The sequence below is a fragment of the Tenebrio molitor genome, chromosome 2, assembly GCF_963966145.1.
Source record: "Tenebrio molitor chromosome 2, icTenMoli1.1, whole genome shotgun sequence".
In the NCBI taxonomy this organism is placed as follows: Eukaryota; Metazoa; Arthropoda; class Insecta; order Coleoptera; family Tenebrionidae; genus Tenebrio; species Tenebrio molitor.
The window spans coordinates 14,667,829-14,685,121 of NC_091047.1; the positions used below are offsets into that span (position 1 = coordinate 14,667,829).

General features: G+C 33.0%; 2 protein-coding genes across 2 annotated transcripts; one reads left to right on the forward strand and one right to left on the reverse strand.

The window, feature by feature from the left end:
- Positions 1–10,678: 10,678 nt before the first annotated feature.
- Positions 10,679–10,877, reverse strand: LOC138123413 (dolichyl-diphosphooligosaccharide--protein glycosyltransferase subunit 4). Its single transcript, XM_069038136.1, has one exon. The coding sequence runs from the start codon at positions 10,875–10,877 to the stop codon at positions 10,770–10,772; it is 108 nt and encodes a 35-aa protein (XP_068894237.1). The 3' UTR covers positions 10,679–10,769.
- Positions 10,878–11,460: 583 nt separating this feature from the next.
- LOC138123410 (protein NEDD1-like) lies at positions 11,461–16,147 on the forward strand. The gene is made up of 2 exons (XM_069038135.1): positions 11,461–11,596; positions 14,413–16,147. The coding sequence occupies exon 2, from the start codon at positions 14,416–14,418 to the stop codon at positions 16,105–16,107; it is 1,692 nt and encodes a 563-aa protein (XP_068894236.1). The 5' UTR covers positions 11,461–11,596; positions 14,413–14,415; the 3' UTR covers positions 16,108–16,147.
- The last annotated feature ends 1,146 nt before the right edge of the window (positions 16,148–17,293 follow it).

Genomic DNA, 17,293 nt, shown 5'->3' on the forward strand with positions numbered 1-17,293 from the left:
AAACGTTGCAATAAAACACTCCTTCGACATTTATGGCAATATGTTAACAAATTTCAATTTGGGAGAAACACCAAATTAATGTTCGCTAAATTAAGTGACCTTTTCTTCTCAATTTTTTATCATTCTTAGAAGTAGCAGATCAAGAAAACTGCACGCGCATGGCATGGCAAAGGTCAAACTCTTAGCCCTTACGTAAGAGCGTTTCAAGCCCAATTTTAATTTTAAAATAATGTTAATTTGTTTAATTTTATCTTTGTTTGTTTTCTTGATGCAGAATTATTATTGTATGTTGTATGGAGTCGGAAATTCAGTCATTTTCAGATTTGTAACCCAACAACAAATTATGTAGGTACACTCGGTCTGGTTCTAACAAAAATCTTATCTTATCTTATCCATTAAAATTATGGTATACTTCGTCCAGCGAGAGATTGAGAGATTTTAAATTGTATGCTTGTGTCCCAACACTACAAAAGGTACCAGAATACATTAATTAGAGCATCATTTGAGGACAAAAATGGTACTGCTTGAACAATATATATTTCAAATTTTCCGTGCACTAGGCACTACTTCCTCTACGTAGAATTTAGTTGTTTTTATGTCAATCAATCTCTCGCTGGACAAACTTTACCTTAACAACATAGCACGACGAAAATGTATTTATTTATTGAGCTTAGTCTAATCTATTAGTCAAATTTCATTCACTCAAAAAACGTCCACCAAAATCTTTTTTATACAACTGACATTAAAAGTGACGTTTTTAGTGGAAGCTAATTTGATTAAAAATTGCTCTTTATAACTTATCGTGTTAAAAGTATTTTTTGTTCGACACTGTCAAAATTTGAGAATTTTCTCCTATGTGAACGGATTTTGATAAATGTCACAACTTGTCAAAATGAAACGTCAAGCTAATTTTAAAGGTTTTAAGCGATTTGGAGCCTTTAAGGGGCTCGTTGAACAAAAAAACGTTGTATTCAACTCGTTCGTGTGTAAATTGGTCCTTTTTTGGCACGCGTGGGCCATTTTAAAACGCGAGTGAAACTCGTCAAATAAACTACTATTTAACACTAGTAAAAAAAAAACTGTTAACACTAGTTATTTTTTATTTATTTATAAATGTTAAAGTGGCTCTATTTGCCGCTTTTTCCATATCTGCGGGAAATCTGTTGTCGATATCGGCATAGTTAACGTCGTTTTCTTTGCATTCCATGTTTACGAATGCAATAATGTGGAATTGAAAGTGTTTTACAAAACGCAATGAAAACTTTTTTGACGTTTCTAATAAACAAATGTCAATACAAGACTAGCTACCTGATTTTTGCCGCAGAAATTAAAATAAACATCAAAAATACGACTGTGTTTTTTAATGCAATGCAAATCAGTTTAAAAAAAATAGATGTATGAGGGACGTGTTAAAAGTGATTTTATTTTGTTCGTGGGGTTGGTCAACTCGCTGCGCTCGTTTCCCAAGCTACCCCACTTACAAAATAAAATCTCTCTTTTAACACTTACATCATAAATAACTATTATCTACGATCGTGTAAAAAGTGGGCACTTTTTGCACTAAAAATCGTTGTCAAAGTTGACGTTTAGTGAACTGACGGAATCGTGCCATCAAACTTTTAGTGCACTCTTTTATGGCACAGAACTGTCAGAATACAACAATACAATTTGTTGGAAACATTGTTTAGAAGTAGGTTGATAAACGACGTGGTTCTCAAACGACTTTGGTTATTCATAAAATATCGAATCAATAATAATCATTGTATACAAATTTATGTTGGAACCGGTGCGATGATCTCACGATCGTAGATAAAATGTTGTAAGACATACGTGTAAAAAGTTTCTTTATTACACTCACATCCTTTAAAATACTCCCTCGTATTTCGTTTGTATTTTAAACCCGTTCGTGCAATAAAGTATAACTTTTTCACTTATATCTTAAATAACTATTACTAAATGCACTAATTTATTTATACCTTTTATCCCCGGGACTAAACACCACCATACACGATTCCCTGTTAAATTAAAATTACGTGAAGTGTGTTCCATCGTTTCATTTAAATAACTCTTACAACAGTACGGCGTCTCGTAGAAGCTTAATTAAATAAAACATAAGTAACACAATACAAAATACAACGTAGGATCAACAAATATTTTTGTTTCCTATTTTTGCGCCAAAATGTCATTCACGGAGAAAAGCCGTGACCAGGATTGCACCAATAAGGGGTTACAGTACTTTAGTAATTCTCAATCATCATGTCAGGTATATCACTTCCATTGTGGAAACTTCAGAATAAATCTTTACCTTTGATAGGAGTAATAGGTGTTGAAAATGTTGAACTGCTTTACCAGTGTTTAGGACAATTTGAATTTACTGTGTGTGAATAATGCGGAAGCAATTTTTTATTAGACAGTAACCGATAATGGATGCAAGTTCCAAACAAGAATTGATGATGACGGAAAGATGAAAAGTCACCCAGGAAGTCTAGGGCGTAGTGTCTTCTCTCTTTTAAAATATTGAAATAATAACCACGGCAAAGATTTTCTGGCGAAAATGAAATGTGATGTTTTGTAGATAAATCTTTTGATCAACCGAAGTTAATGGTGATGCAGCAAAATGGAGGTGCTGATGTTTCGTTAGTCATGCCATACCTTATTTACTTTTGCCAATATTTTCACAATGTTTCTCAGTAGCGGATTAAAGATCTCCAGGCCCAACAGTTGAGGAAACTTTTTGGAATGATTAAGTCTACAAAAGGGGACTCCAAATTATTCCCTATCATGCGGTGTACTTCTTCATTTGAAATACACTTGATTTTATTCATGAACACACCTAAACAAAGTTCCAGGATAAACATGTAAGATACAGTCAACGTATCAACATATTATATCTTTTAAAGAAAAGATCCCTACACGAGTGTAATCTCAACATGCCAGTCACATCTTATTAAATGTTTCTGGTTGATAAAAACGTCCAACAGCCAACACCATTACTGAATTACCCCAGATTTCAATTTCAATTCCATATTCAAAATTCCGCTTGAGAATGATACAGACACATCAGTTGTTTAAGAGTTAACATTTCTTTTAAACAGCATATATGTACTTAAGAAAATATGTAAAGCTAAGATTTGATATAATATAAACCCTTGAACCGTACCACGACACCCTTATTAAATTAAATCATGACTCTAATTACCTTGGTGACGAATTCATCTCTTTCTGGCAAGTTATAATTGCGTAAATCTATATCGTTTTATATTTACTTTAATCATGACTCTAGTTAACGGCAACTTTAATAACGGTGTCGTGATTAAAAAAAAAACATGTTCCGTCTCAGAATATCCCCGTTATCGACTTTAATTACAAGGTTTAAATCAAACGAATTTTGATATGAATGAAATCCAATAAAGTTGGTTTTTGATTTAATTAAATAAAGTTTGTTGCTGTGGAAACACTTGGAAAGTTCATTTAGATTCTTATTGCATTTAGGCCCGGTTTATTCACCTTCAACTAACTTTATTTGAAGGGTAATTACCATGGATCTACCAATAGCAGATTCTAAATCATAGTAATTACTGGCCAGATAAATTTACTTGAAGGTGAATAGACCGGGCCTTAAGGTAACTCTCTTACCACCGCCACCGTGGTAATGATGATATGTATATATACTTGATTTCAAAAAAATAAATAATTTAAATCGATTTTTTTTTATCTTTTACAAGAGTCGTTTCACCTATCCGGGGACACACTGTAGAAACATATAAAATACACTAGTTATTTTTGTATTAAGTGCACAAAATGATTTTGTTTTTGGTCGAGATCGTTAGTTAGGTCGAGACCTCAAACTCATTCGAATGCGCCAACAAAACAATCATTTTGTGCACGAAATACAAACACTATTCTTTCTACAACATCTTTAAACCTTTTACAAAACGATCAGACATTTAAGTTGCCTGCTTGCGCTGGTTCACTTGGTTACGAATTTTTGTAAAATTTTCCTTGAATGAACGATATAAAGGGTGTTTTTTAAAATTTGGCGTCGAAGTAGGCGTTGGAGAGTCGATTGAGATCGCACCACTCGTGTAAAAGCGTACGATTTAAACAGCTTATCCGTGATCCGTAACCGTATCAAAAAATTATGCAATGTACCTTACCAATAGCCAGGTAAGTGTAAAAAATTTCGACAATGTTATTTAATTAAGGCTATAGCCTAAGGGAGTCCGTTTCGGCTCAGGGACGCGAGGGTCGCGGGTTTGATTCCGACCCAGGGCGAAATTTAAACGTGATTCGGAAGTCACGTTAAGCCATTGGTCCCGGTCTATTGAGTTGGTCATCATGCCCCTCATAGATTTGTAAACCAGTCCTAGACTGTGAAACAAATTTTATTTTTAATTAGAAGTCGCGATTTCTCGCGTGCGCGTATACGATGCCCCACCCGGTATAGTGCGTTCACAATCGACACTTCAACGCCTACTTCGACGCCAAATTTAAAAAACACCCGTTACATATTCTACAAAGAAGTGATTTATTAAAATGAAAATTGAAATAACAATTAGTAACATTAAGGGCCCTGTACACCTAGCGTTTTGTTTGCAGGATTTGCTTGCGCATGCAAGTATGTGATACAAGTTTATCAGAAACACACACTTTCTGGCATGTTTGTCAAACTTGTTTTCGTAAATTCGTATGAGATACAAGTCTTGTCCACACACGAATGAAAATTTGTATGACAGCACACGGTTTGCTCAAACAAAATTTAGTAAAATCACAGTGAGTGACCAATTTTTGTCGGCTGTGATGGATGTTCATACAAGTATAAGTCTATCAAACGTGTTTGATATTTTTGAGGTGTGGCTTAACTTTGGGTGTGTGGTCGAGATTTTAATAATAAAAAAAATCTAGTTGTCTTTCCATACAAAATAATGTATACAAGAACATATAATACATTCATTTTTGTTTTAGACCAGAGTAGGCTATTTTAATTTTTTTAAATGTTGGTATCGGGGCTATGTCAAAATAACAAAATCAAAATTGTTCGAACTGCCAGTGTCAAATTTGACATTGTTATTAAATTTGTGCAATATTTACATTTATCACTAAATACACACATTATTGAGTCCTCGAAACTATGTAGTTAATTGGAAAATGATAACGCTTGGCTACATGGTCATGAATTTTGACAAGAAAGCGTAACCTCAAATATTATACATGATGTATATTGTCATTCAGCCACAGTCCTACCATACAACTCGCCAAATTTCCATAGCCTACTCTGGTCTAAAACAAAAGTGAATGCACTGTATATTAGCCACACACTTGACAGCATGCATGAATAGAATGTTAGTACTACACATGTGTTTTATCAAATCCTGTAGTATGTAATCATCATATGTATTAGAAACATGAATGCGCATACAAGTACTGCAAACAAAACGCTAGGTGTATAGGGCCCTTTAAACTCATCTTTCTTTAGTTCACTAGTAATTTCAGGATCTTCATCTGAATCACTCATTTTCACTTTCATTGAGACGGACATAAAACTGACAATAAAAATAATTTCAATAAACATATAACGTTTCCTTAGTTACCACAACCGGCCACAGCACTTGACCAAAATGGAAGCACTAAATTACAGTTAAAATAAGTTTTGATTGAATGAAATTTAAAAAAAAATTATAGACAACTCCTATTATTCTTGGGCCAACCAACAGATATAGTAATAAAACCGCCCCCTAGTGCCCGCGTATTTTAAATAGCAGCTTCCAATTGGCTTATTCAAAACGTGCGCAGATTTTCGAAAGCCTGATGTACATCCACAAAAATTACTTGACGGTATCCGGCATCTCATTCGTTTTAACCTAGCTTCGGGAGTTTGACCACGTGTTTATGTTTGTTTGTTTTCCTTGGCATTTTTCGATTTGTATTACAAAATAGTTTTTTTCCAAGACTTATAAGAATGACAAATGGTAAAGAACCTGCTTCATTGTGAAACAGGCTTCGGCGTATATCGTTCTACGCAACTAGGCCACATCCCCTTTTTTTATTAGTATATCTGTTGGTTGGTCCAAGTATAGTCTGCTTTTTTTTCATGAGTGTGTATTATTTAACTCGCCTACGGCTCGTCTAATGAACTTTCACACTTATGAAAAAAAGTTGCACTTCTAACACTCGTTGTCTAAATATGTAACTATTTTCTACAGCCGTCAAAAAGACGTGACAATTATGCATCGTTATCAAGCCGCAAAGTTTATAATTTTTTGATAAATCATCATGATAAAACAACAACAAGTTTTTTGGTTAACGTCTTTCCATTTTTTATTTAATTAATTACGAAGCAAAAAACAGATTCTTTCGAAGTTAAATATGCTGTTCAGTATTGCTAAAACAAAACATGAAAATAATCGCACTGCTGCTTTACAAATAGGTGTTATGTAAATAGGTTGCAAAAGAGAAATTCGCATTTTTAAGACATTTAGTAGAAGCATCGTTATTTTTTTCATTACTTCACAATGTTATAATATGTTTTCTTGCACGAAGAGGTGAGAACAACTAGGGCCACGCCAAAAATGGTGGCTGTTTTTGTGCAAAAATTAATTTTGCTGCCTTTGCTGCTATATTTCCAAATTTGATAATTCAAATAAAACGGATTCAGCAAGTTGTTTATTAGGAAATCATTATTATTACTAAAGAGAGTGTAAAATACAGTGTTCACCAAAGTGTGGACAGAAACGCTTTCCGATAATTTTCATTTTTCCACCCCTTTCTATTTCCACGCAATTTTGTTATCTCCATTTCTTTAAATGGCAAACCCCATTTTTGCAAATATACCTTTCGTTTCTGAAATGTCAATCTTTAAAGATGACAGTGAAATTATAATTTTATACCAAAATGATTTTTTCATTAGGTTCCGTAAATATTTCCTTTACATTTGCGGTAAATTTTTGTATTATTTAATGTAATACATACTTTGGTGTTCTTATTTTTCTGTTGTACTGAACTGCTTTCGAATTAATTAAGCATTTTATAATTAGTGTTATTTTTTCTTGTGTAAATCGTTCACAACAAAAAAAAAATAATTAAATGTGCTGATTGTAGCTATATTTCATAAAAATATAAGATTTCTGTTCAAATTCTACTCGTAGATTAACTTCGATTAATTACATACATACATTAATGACGTACATCATACGTGCGTGTTCAGGCAATCAGACCGCTTGCTTTCATCCAATCAAAAATGTTTATGGCGCTGCTACTCTATCATCTGTCAAAAGTGATATTAAAATTGGATGCTACTCCTGACAGATTCTCAAATTGTTTTTAATAATTGTGTTTTTAATAACTATGATATAAATAAATAATTACGTTACGTTAAAGTTTGTATTCTGGAATTAAGGCCCATACACAATGGCGTTAACGTTACGTCGATGTTAAAACGTTAATGTTAACGTTAAATCTAGAAATTCAAAATTACATGTATTTCATTGTGGACCGTTCACAATGACGTTATGATGAAAATTAATGTTGCATGATATTGTTAGCGTTAACGTTAGTTCTAGAAATGTTCTGGTTTCTTAACGTTACATTCTAACATTAGCCAACGGAAATAATAATAAGTACTGAAATACATGTAATTAGATCTAACGTTAACATTAACGTTTTAACATCGACGTAACGTTAACGCCATTGTGAAGGGGCTGTTAATCTTTCCAAAAATAACACAACCTAATTTTTAATATCTGATAAATTTCCCAATTTTCACTTAAACATTTTTGCTTTAGACATTTTTACACGTTGATATTTGCCATTATTTGGGCATTTTTATTTAAACCTAAAGCTCTCGGGCCTAACCAGAATAAAAATACTCAAATTCAACTCGTAAAATTGTCAAAGCAAAAAGTTTTCGTAAACTTTAAAAATTTATCCGATAAAAAAATTAGGTTTTGCTATTTTACCCTCGAATATTTCTTTTTAATAAGCTGGATATAACATGGAACACAAATGGATCACTTGGTGACAATTTTACACGAAAAATTGAAAAAAATCCCACACACCAAAAATTTGTCGAATTTTGTCGATGCGTTTCATCCAACCAAGTTGGCATCATCAGGACGATGAACAAATTAAGAATTCTTACTTTGTTCATCGTCCTGATGATGCTAACTTGGTTGGATGAAACGCGTCGACAAAATTCGACAAATTTTTGGTGTGTGGGAATTTTTTCAATTTTTCGTGGATATAACATAATAAAAATCAGATTTTTCGGTTTCCGAAAGATAAATAAATGAACCAGAAATGGATTAGGACCGTATTAGGACAATATAGAGCGAACATTTTTAACCTATATAGTAAGCAATCCGTAGTTTCCATAAAGTATTTAGATCCAAAATTCATATTAAAAGATGAAATCTACTCAAAAAGAGGCAGTACCGCGAATTTTGTAGGTACAAAAAATGCGAGACTTATAGGTACAGTGGCGGCCATTAATTTGGAAACATCAAGATTTTTCTATTGTAAATTGATTGTCACTTTGACAATGTTATTGACATATCAGTTTCGGCTGTGACAGTCTGTTGAATACGCTCAACGATGACATGGGTGACATGAGTTCATGACAACGTTTACACTATCAAATACGGGGTGATCAAGAAGGACTGTTTAAGTTGGTAACACTGAATTGTATTTTAAATCGTATAACAGGAGTAACTTCCGGTTGTTGGTGGCTTGTCGTTGTTAATGCTGTACCTATATCAGATATTTGTCAAATAAACCAACAAAACATATCCAGTTGCAGTGTTATAAATAACCGAATTAAAAAATGTTCTTAATTGTATTGCCAACTTAAACAGTCCTTCTTGATCACCCGGTATTAGAAATATCCAGTAAACTAGATTAGGCAGGTGTTTCCAAATTAATGGCCGCCACTGTACGTAATGCTTTTCCAAAGATATTTGCAAATCAACCAAAGTCAGAACTATGAATATCGAAAAACCTGTTACTAGAAAATTAGTGGGGAAAAAACGGACTCGAAAACAAAAAAAAATAATAATCTGGTAATGAGTTCCAGAACAAAACTAAAACATATACTTCTCACAAACTTAACAAGATCGTAGTACGTGCGTTTTTTGAATAATTGTACCTAATTTCAAAGACAGTCGTCCAACAATAATTTTCTCATTACGAATGAAATTTGATTTATCGATTGAATTGTACCAAAATAGAGTAAAAATGAATTTGACAATATTTTATCAGAATCATATCTTTGTGATAGGTGCTCTACACTTGTGAAATTACATACTAGAGTTTTTATTAAATGCTTATACAAAGTGATCGAAAAGAAAACAAATCAGACCAGTAGTTGCAAATTTATTGGTCACGTCCTAGCGGAACGGAATCATTATGCAAATAAGATTAACCCAACACTACAAAATGCACTAGAATACATTAATTAGATCATAATTTCAGGGCTTGAAGGATACATTTCCAATTTTACTTGCCCTAGGTACCGTGTGAACAACAATTAGGTACTGATTGAGTTGGCAATAAATTCTGGTGACTTTTATGTCATGTTCCAACGAGAAAACGATTTTATTAATAAAAAAATACAAAAACCAAGACGTTTAAATATGAAATGTATACCAGCTGTCAATAGTGTCAATAAAACAAACCGAAATAGGTACAATTCACAGTATGGAAAATTTCATGTAAAATTTTTTATTGCCAACTGAAACAGTTATTGTTGCTCACCCTATACTATACTATAGTGTATTTTTTACATTTTTTTAATCAAAGAACCACGACTTGTTGATTTAGGTTTGTAAATATAAAATGTTACTAAATTTAGGGAATTTAATGATATCGATTGGCTATACCAGCCAACGTCTGTCATTTTTAATGTCCTTGAAAGTACGCAAACTCGCAGCTAAAATTTGAACATGTTATTAAAAATGCCTCGCAAGTAAGACATTTATTAAACTCTCAAATTAGTCATTACTTATTAGTTGTTATTAACTTTATTAACATGCTGCGCTACTAATATCTCTAATAACCTCAATTTTTATATGAGATTTTTCACCCGATGTCAAAAGTGTACAATGTTGTCAGGACTATTTTGGGTGTAAATTGCGTGTTGTGGTTCTTTGATTAAAAAATAGACTATACCATACTATACTTTCTCTACGTAGAATTTTAGCGCAAACATGGTTTTTACTTCAGAACATAAAAGATTCATCAATGAATCTTACTTTCGTAAGTGCTTTCAATAAGGGAGATTTTTTTCTGACGGGAATTCGAGTCAGAATTTGGGGTACATTCGTGTACAGGATTAAAGCACAGAATAGAGAACAATTAATTGTTGTTTTTTAATTATTACGAATAAAAGGCTCTTTGTTGTTAGCAAGTACGCATACCAAATACATTATTAAAATTTCAATTACCGATTCTTTTTTTCGGTATTTTTGCAAACACCTCCCCGATTGATCACTCTTTTTTTTCTAAGTAATTTTAATTTCTTACTTTGAAAAAGCCGATTTTACACGTCGTCTAATACGAAACTGTTTGTTAACGAACACCGAAAAGAGCCGCGTTCCGCCGCTTGGCGGCGCGTCAATCGATGTCGGGCAAGTTTATATTGATAATTACATATATGGAAACAGGTACAATTAATAAATATACGACGTTATTACAAATTTATAATTACAAAAATTTACAAGTACATGTATATGCTTAAAAATATAACTGTGAATACATTTACTTCTATGGAAAACATATTACTGTCTAGAATAATTTGCATTTATATAGTGAAATAGAACAACTAACAGGAACAAGATTACTCCTAGAGCATTTGAAAGAATTGCCAAATGGACATCTGTAACCATTCTGGAAAAGAAAATATTATGGATACAATATTTCTCAAAAATTATATAGAACGTGTTTCACGTAAGAGTATGAGCCTGACGATCTCAAAACGCAACCCAATATTCGATTTCTACAAGTAATTAGATGTTATAAATCATGTTTTAACAAAAAGTAGTTTGGACATCTCTGAATTTTTTAAAATTTCCCCTTTTTCACACATTTGTGACCGAAACCACATAATTTTTAATTAGTCTAGTTCCCATTGTGAAATGTATTTTGTGTTGCGTTTAAACTTCGTCACACTCCTAAAAACGCGAAACACGTATAAATATGTAATTAATTTATGTCACAAGTATTCCGCCGAAGAAAATTGAAATTTTTCAAGTAAAAATTATTTTGCAATTGTTCAATCGTAAAATGTCTACAATACTCCGCTTTAAAACCTAATGTTAATGTCAAATATGCCGTTCCTAACAAAGTGCTGTTAATTTCAGACTGACTTCTGCATAGCACTGAACATAATTTAAGGTAATTTAAATTACAGCCGTTAAAATTAATCATTTTATAGTAAAGGAATACAGCCAACTGTCTTTAACGTTTCTTAGTAAATAGAACTGTAGATGTCACTACGGTACATGCGTCTTTTTTCAACTAGGTAACCTTTTTTCACTCTTTCAAATAAGAAATTTCGTTATTATTAACAGTTGCGGAAATACTTGTGTAGTTTGGAAAAAGCCGGGTAAGTTAACATCTTGATTTCGATATATGATAAGTACTAATTAAATTCACATTTTTAACGAGTTTATGTGATTAATGCGCAACAAACCGTAATTGAAATGAAACCAACGTTTTTCATCACAACACAAAAGTTTTAAAACAAACTTACTTACTTTCTGGTTGAAGATTTTCTTAAATAGTTTGTATTTCTTGAAAAACGGCACTTAACGTGGCAAATTTAGTAAATCAGTCGGCAAATGCTGTGAGTTGTCAAATTTCGGTTTATTGTGCTAAAACAGGAATCTGACATACCGAACATGACCATACTTGATAGGAAAACATTCCTACCGGTAGATACAGTTTCGCCACAACTCGACAGAGGGCGCAAATAGTCCGAAATTAAAATACATCTATGGAAATGGAATGGAATGAAATAATAATTCTCATATCTTTAATAATTCACATATTGCACTTATAACATGTACGGTGGCGATCAATTAATTTTGAACGCTATTGTGTGCTCTCATACATTCTAAAATGATTCTTATATACACTGACCGGCACAAAAAACGACTCATTATGATTTCTTTAATAAATGATCTTGAAATCATATTTGTGCTTATTTTTCTTTATTATATTTAAATTGGGATGGGATATTTTCAATGATCGGGAGTGCTATGGTCACCATGGCAACCGAATTGTTTTGTTTAAATAAATTATTAGAAAATTTGCTCTACTTCCATGTTGTGTTTTTGTCGATTGATTTACGTGTTAAAAGATTTAATTAGACAATACGAGATACTAATTCAAAATGCTGTTCAAATTTTGGCAATTTTTCATAACATAAAATGTTTTCTAAAAAATTATTTTTTTCATTAAAATTTTATTTGCCGTGTTTAACGTTTTGTTTGTCGGATATTCTTTGACAAAGAATAACTTAAATAACACTTATCAATACAACATGATATAAAAAAAAATCTAAGACAATGAATTACTTAATTATATTAATAAAATTCAAAGTGAGTCGTTTTTTGTGCCGGTCAGTGTATTTTATAACCTTAATTTAGATTTTTGTGTCAATTTTGAAAATGTGAATGTCAAATTTGCCGACAAAACATTCAAGAAGATTTAAAAATCAGAAAAATGGAATAGAACGAGGTTTTAATGTATAAAAAATATAAAATGAATAAATAAAAATTAAAACCAATATTTTAAACGGGTGGCATTTTGACAAATGTACAGTCGGTGGACAAATAAAACTGGGACAAAAATGACAATCACATAAGTCAAAATTTACAAATTTGCATCGTTTAATTACGGGTTTATCACAAATAGGTTAACTTTGGTATGACATATTATATAGACACCAAGGAGGTTAAAGTAACCTCCTTGATAGACACTGACAAATATATTGACAATTGAATGGTCTGATTTACACAGATTAAATTTTAACTATCCCAGTTTTATTTGTCCACCGACCGTACCTAGACAAATTTGACAACAATTTCATCATTCATGTGACAATTTAAATAAAGCATAATTCGTAATTTGTTTTTGTTTGACGCTGTCAGAATTTGAGAATTTTCTCTTGTGTGCACGGATTTTTATAAATGTCAACTTGTCAAAACGAAACGTCAAGCTAATTTTAAAGATTTTAAGCGATTTGGAGCCTTAAAGGGGATCGTCGAACAAAAAAAAAACCTTTTATTCAACTCGTTCGTGTGTAAATTGGGCTCTTTTGGCACTCGTGGGCCTTTAAAACGCCCGTTTTACTCGCGTTTTAAACTGGCTCACTCATGCTATAAAGAGCTCAATTTACACACGAACTCGTTAAATAACTACTAATTAGACGGAAAAATGAGGTCCAAAATTTAATGATCGTAAGATCATGATCAAAAAGGACTGTTTGAGTTGGCAGTACTGATTTTTACTTTTAAATGGTATAACTAGAGTAACTTCCGGTTGTTGACGACGACGACTTCACACTGACAGTTGACAGTTCAAGTTGTTTCTTAAAGTCCTCGTCGAAAAATAGTCAATTTTGACTACAATTTTGTCGCTGTCGATTTCACGTCACGTATCCGGTTGCAGTATTGCAAATAGCCGAATAACAAAATGCTCTTAATTGTATTGCCAACTTAAACAGTCCTTCTTGATCAATTAATTGAATTCAATTAAAATTCATTTAAAAAAGCCAGTGGAACGCGCATTATTTTATGCAATACAACATAATGTTGTAGTAATTATATTACTTATAATGATACAAAAATGAGAAATAAAGAGATATTCACTTTGATTTGATACAGTTTTCTTTAAGAATAAAATTACCTGTTTTTTAATATAAATTTACGTAGTTAAACATCTTTTAATTGTGGACATCATTCGCAATAATGGAAAAAGAACGCCTATTGACTTCTGTATCTTAAGACAAGACATAAGAGAGTCATGTTGCAACAAAAATGTTACTAAAGATTATTATGTGTTAATTCATGATAGTTTGTCGCTTTGCGGACAGGAAGTACGAGAGTAATCTCACGAAAGGAATATCGCAAACAACGATCCTCTAAGAAATTTGCTTGTTAGTACTCGTCTGTGATGTTTGATTTGAATACTAATGAGCTAACAGAGATTTGGACAAGAATTACATTATCACACTTAATTTCATTTGAACAAGAACTCTACCAGGTACATCTTGTACTAAACTTTGAATACACAAATTGCAAGTGTCCCCAAATCTGTACATAAATTTTTTTAAATGTTTCGCCAATTTCAGTTTATTTTCTACAGTAGTGAATAACAACTCTGTGTGCACTTCTCAGTTTGTACTTTTCTTTTCAGATAATGTCTATCGCGTCAGCTTCTACAACTGTAAAATTTCATGAGTTTCCTTCTGGAAATGTGGTCCACAACTACCAACCTGGCACACAAATCGACGGTTCCATTCGGAGTATTTCTTGGAGTAAAGATGGAAATTGGCTGGCACTCGTTCCACATTCAGGTCTAGCTGAAATCGTCAGCGTCAAGGACCAACTCAAACTCATTCACACCATCCACGGCATCGAAGAACCTTCGTGCGCTTCGTTTCAAAATACAACCAAAAAGAACATCGCCATCGGTACGAAGGAGGGTCAAGTGCTTATCTACGACATCAAGTCCCGAAATGTGAAAAAAAGTTACCCGAGAACCGCATCGCCTGTAACGAGGGTTGAGTTTACCGCTAAAGATGGCCATGTGGTAGCTGCGTGCGAAAATGGTGAAGCTTACCTTTACAGTAACGTACACAACAATATATCCGGAACCTTCAAAATTCCGAGGTCGCAAACCATCAGCGCGCTACGAACGAATCCTATTAAAAGAAATTACGTAGTGGCAGGAAGTAATGAAGGAGTAGTTGCGGTTTGGGATATCCACACAAATAAGAACAAATTTTTTATTGGATCGCATAAGGCTCCAGTGACTGCGGTGGCTTTTTCGCCAATCAATTCAGATTTAGTCGTATCTACCGGTTTAGACCGGCAATTCTGCTTTTATGATATCGCAGGAAATAAATGCATAGGAAGTGTATTTGTGGAAAATAGTATGACTTCCGTCGATTTTTCTCCCGACGGTAAGTTCGTCGTAATGGCAAACCAAAAAGGTAAAATTTTCGTTTACGATCACAAGAACATTCAACAACCAATCCACTCCTTTTTTGGGCATAACGGTCCTGTGGAACACTTATCGTTCAGAAAAAACGAGGATTACGAAACAAGTTTTATCATGTCAACTGAGAATCTCAAAGAATCAAACGTAACTGCTGAAGACGTGCGTAATCAATCCGTTGAAATCGACGTGATGATCTACAACCAGGAACCAAACTCTGCACATTCGCAAATCGCTCCAAACGCAGAAGATTCTTTTTTGGTGGCTTTAGGGATAGATCGAAATAACACGGCCGAGTCGGACAATCAGGACAACAGTTTGAAACCGTCCGACAACAGCAAAAGATTTCCGCTGTATAAATTTACACCCACCAATCCTTCAAAAATATTGCAAGAAAAGTTGTGTAGCGAAACCAAAATTCCTTTAACCTCAACACCAGACGGTTTGAATTGTGAGATGCAACTTCCAATTTCTTCACCTATTGACAAATTAAGTTCCCATGTTTATCCAAATCACAATAAGAGTACTTTAGAAGAGTTGGTGAAAAGTACAGTTCAGAAAGAACTGAAAAGCGTGTCGGAAGAATTAAAAACTGTGTCGGAAGAATTGAAAAACGTGTCTGAGGAATTAAAAAACGACATGAAATACTATTCTACACACAATTTGGTACAAACACGACAAATGACTTTAGATTTGCTGATGTCAATGATAAAAGAGTTCATTAAGGTGGAAAATAATTTCAACAGTTTACGAGCGGATTTAGCGTGCGAGATACCCCAAGATCAGAGTTCGCTGTTCGAAGAAAATTTAATGTTAAAACAAAGAGTTGCAATGCTGGAAGAGGAACTTTCAGTATTAAAAGTCAATCAAGTTAACAAAGACTTTTCCTAAATTTTGTATCTTTATTATAATAAACATATTTTATTTAGTCCATGATTCTTCAACTTTTACCCAGTTGATGCTGTACGACGAATTGTTTCCACCTCCCTGTATTATTGAATTGTATTTAAAACCTTGAAGTACTCTAAATAATTTATTGGTAATATCGATTATTATTTTCGCTTCGGCTACGGTCAATTTATTAAAGATTTACAATGTCAAGTGTGTGAATCATGAAAGATAAAAGATCTTGGATTTGGTCGCGACCGACGATGAATCATTAAAAAAGCGAATGCGTATAAACACCTCTGAATTAATTTAGCGACGGAATATGCATAAATGTCTCTAAATAGACACGCGATAATTTTTACAGTTAACACAAATAAAAAATACATGTTCCAACTTTAATTAAATATAAGATGAGTCAACCAGGTTGTTGTAGCTGTGGTGGTGATGATCAAGTGACCTGTAAAGTCTGTGATTCACCTCTACAGGCACTTCCGGTCCTTCTCGGGTCGGCGCCCAGTAAGCGTACGATCAACCATAATTTTATGTCTGCGGTTAATGAAAAAAGTAAATGAAATAGGAGATGCGTCATATTAAAACAAGTTTTGTTCGTTTATTTTACGAAAATGTAAAATAAAGACCAACGACATCGTAAAACTGCCATTACAGATATTTGAATTTGTTTTCTTCGTGTACTTTGCATATTCCTTTTTGATTTACCTACCTAATACATTAATTAAATTAATAAGTAAAATTTGAAGCGAGCTTTAATGTTTTTAGGTACCTAATCAGAGTTTTTTTAAAATGTGTTTGTTAACATTATTCATTGATTCATTCTATGGAATCGGTTTGATTTCCGTCGAATGTTGGTTTATTAATTGCCTACGAGTTAAGGTCAAACCTATTATGAATATGTTTTATAAATTCTTCAATTCTTCATATTACATATTTCAAATAAATTTGCAATTAGTATTGATGTAGCTATTACATACCTATACCATATTATGACATTAAATCTAATTTTAATTCAAAAATGAAATTGGTTGAATTAATTTGCAAGGGGAACATGTAATGTGACTGTTTCCGTTTACGTATCTGCAACTTGAAAATACAGTTGTACTTTATCCTAAGAATTTTAAATGGCAAGGGACACCAAAGCATACCTATACCACTACTGGTCACATAAATCTGC

Coding starts and splice junctions, on each gene's coding strand:
- LOC138123413 (XM_069038136.1), bottom strand. CDS start 10,877: ATGGTTACAGATGTCCATTTGGCAATTCTTTCAAATGCTCTAGGAGTA.
- LOC138123410 (XM_069038135.1), top strand. CDS start 14,416: ATGTCTATCGCGTCAGCTTCTACAACTGTAAAATTTCATGAGTTTCCT.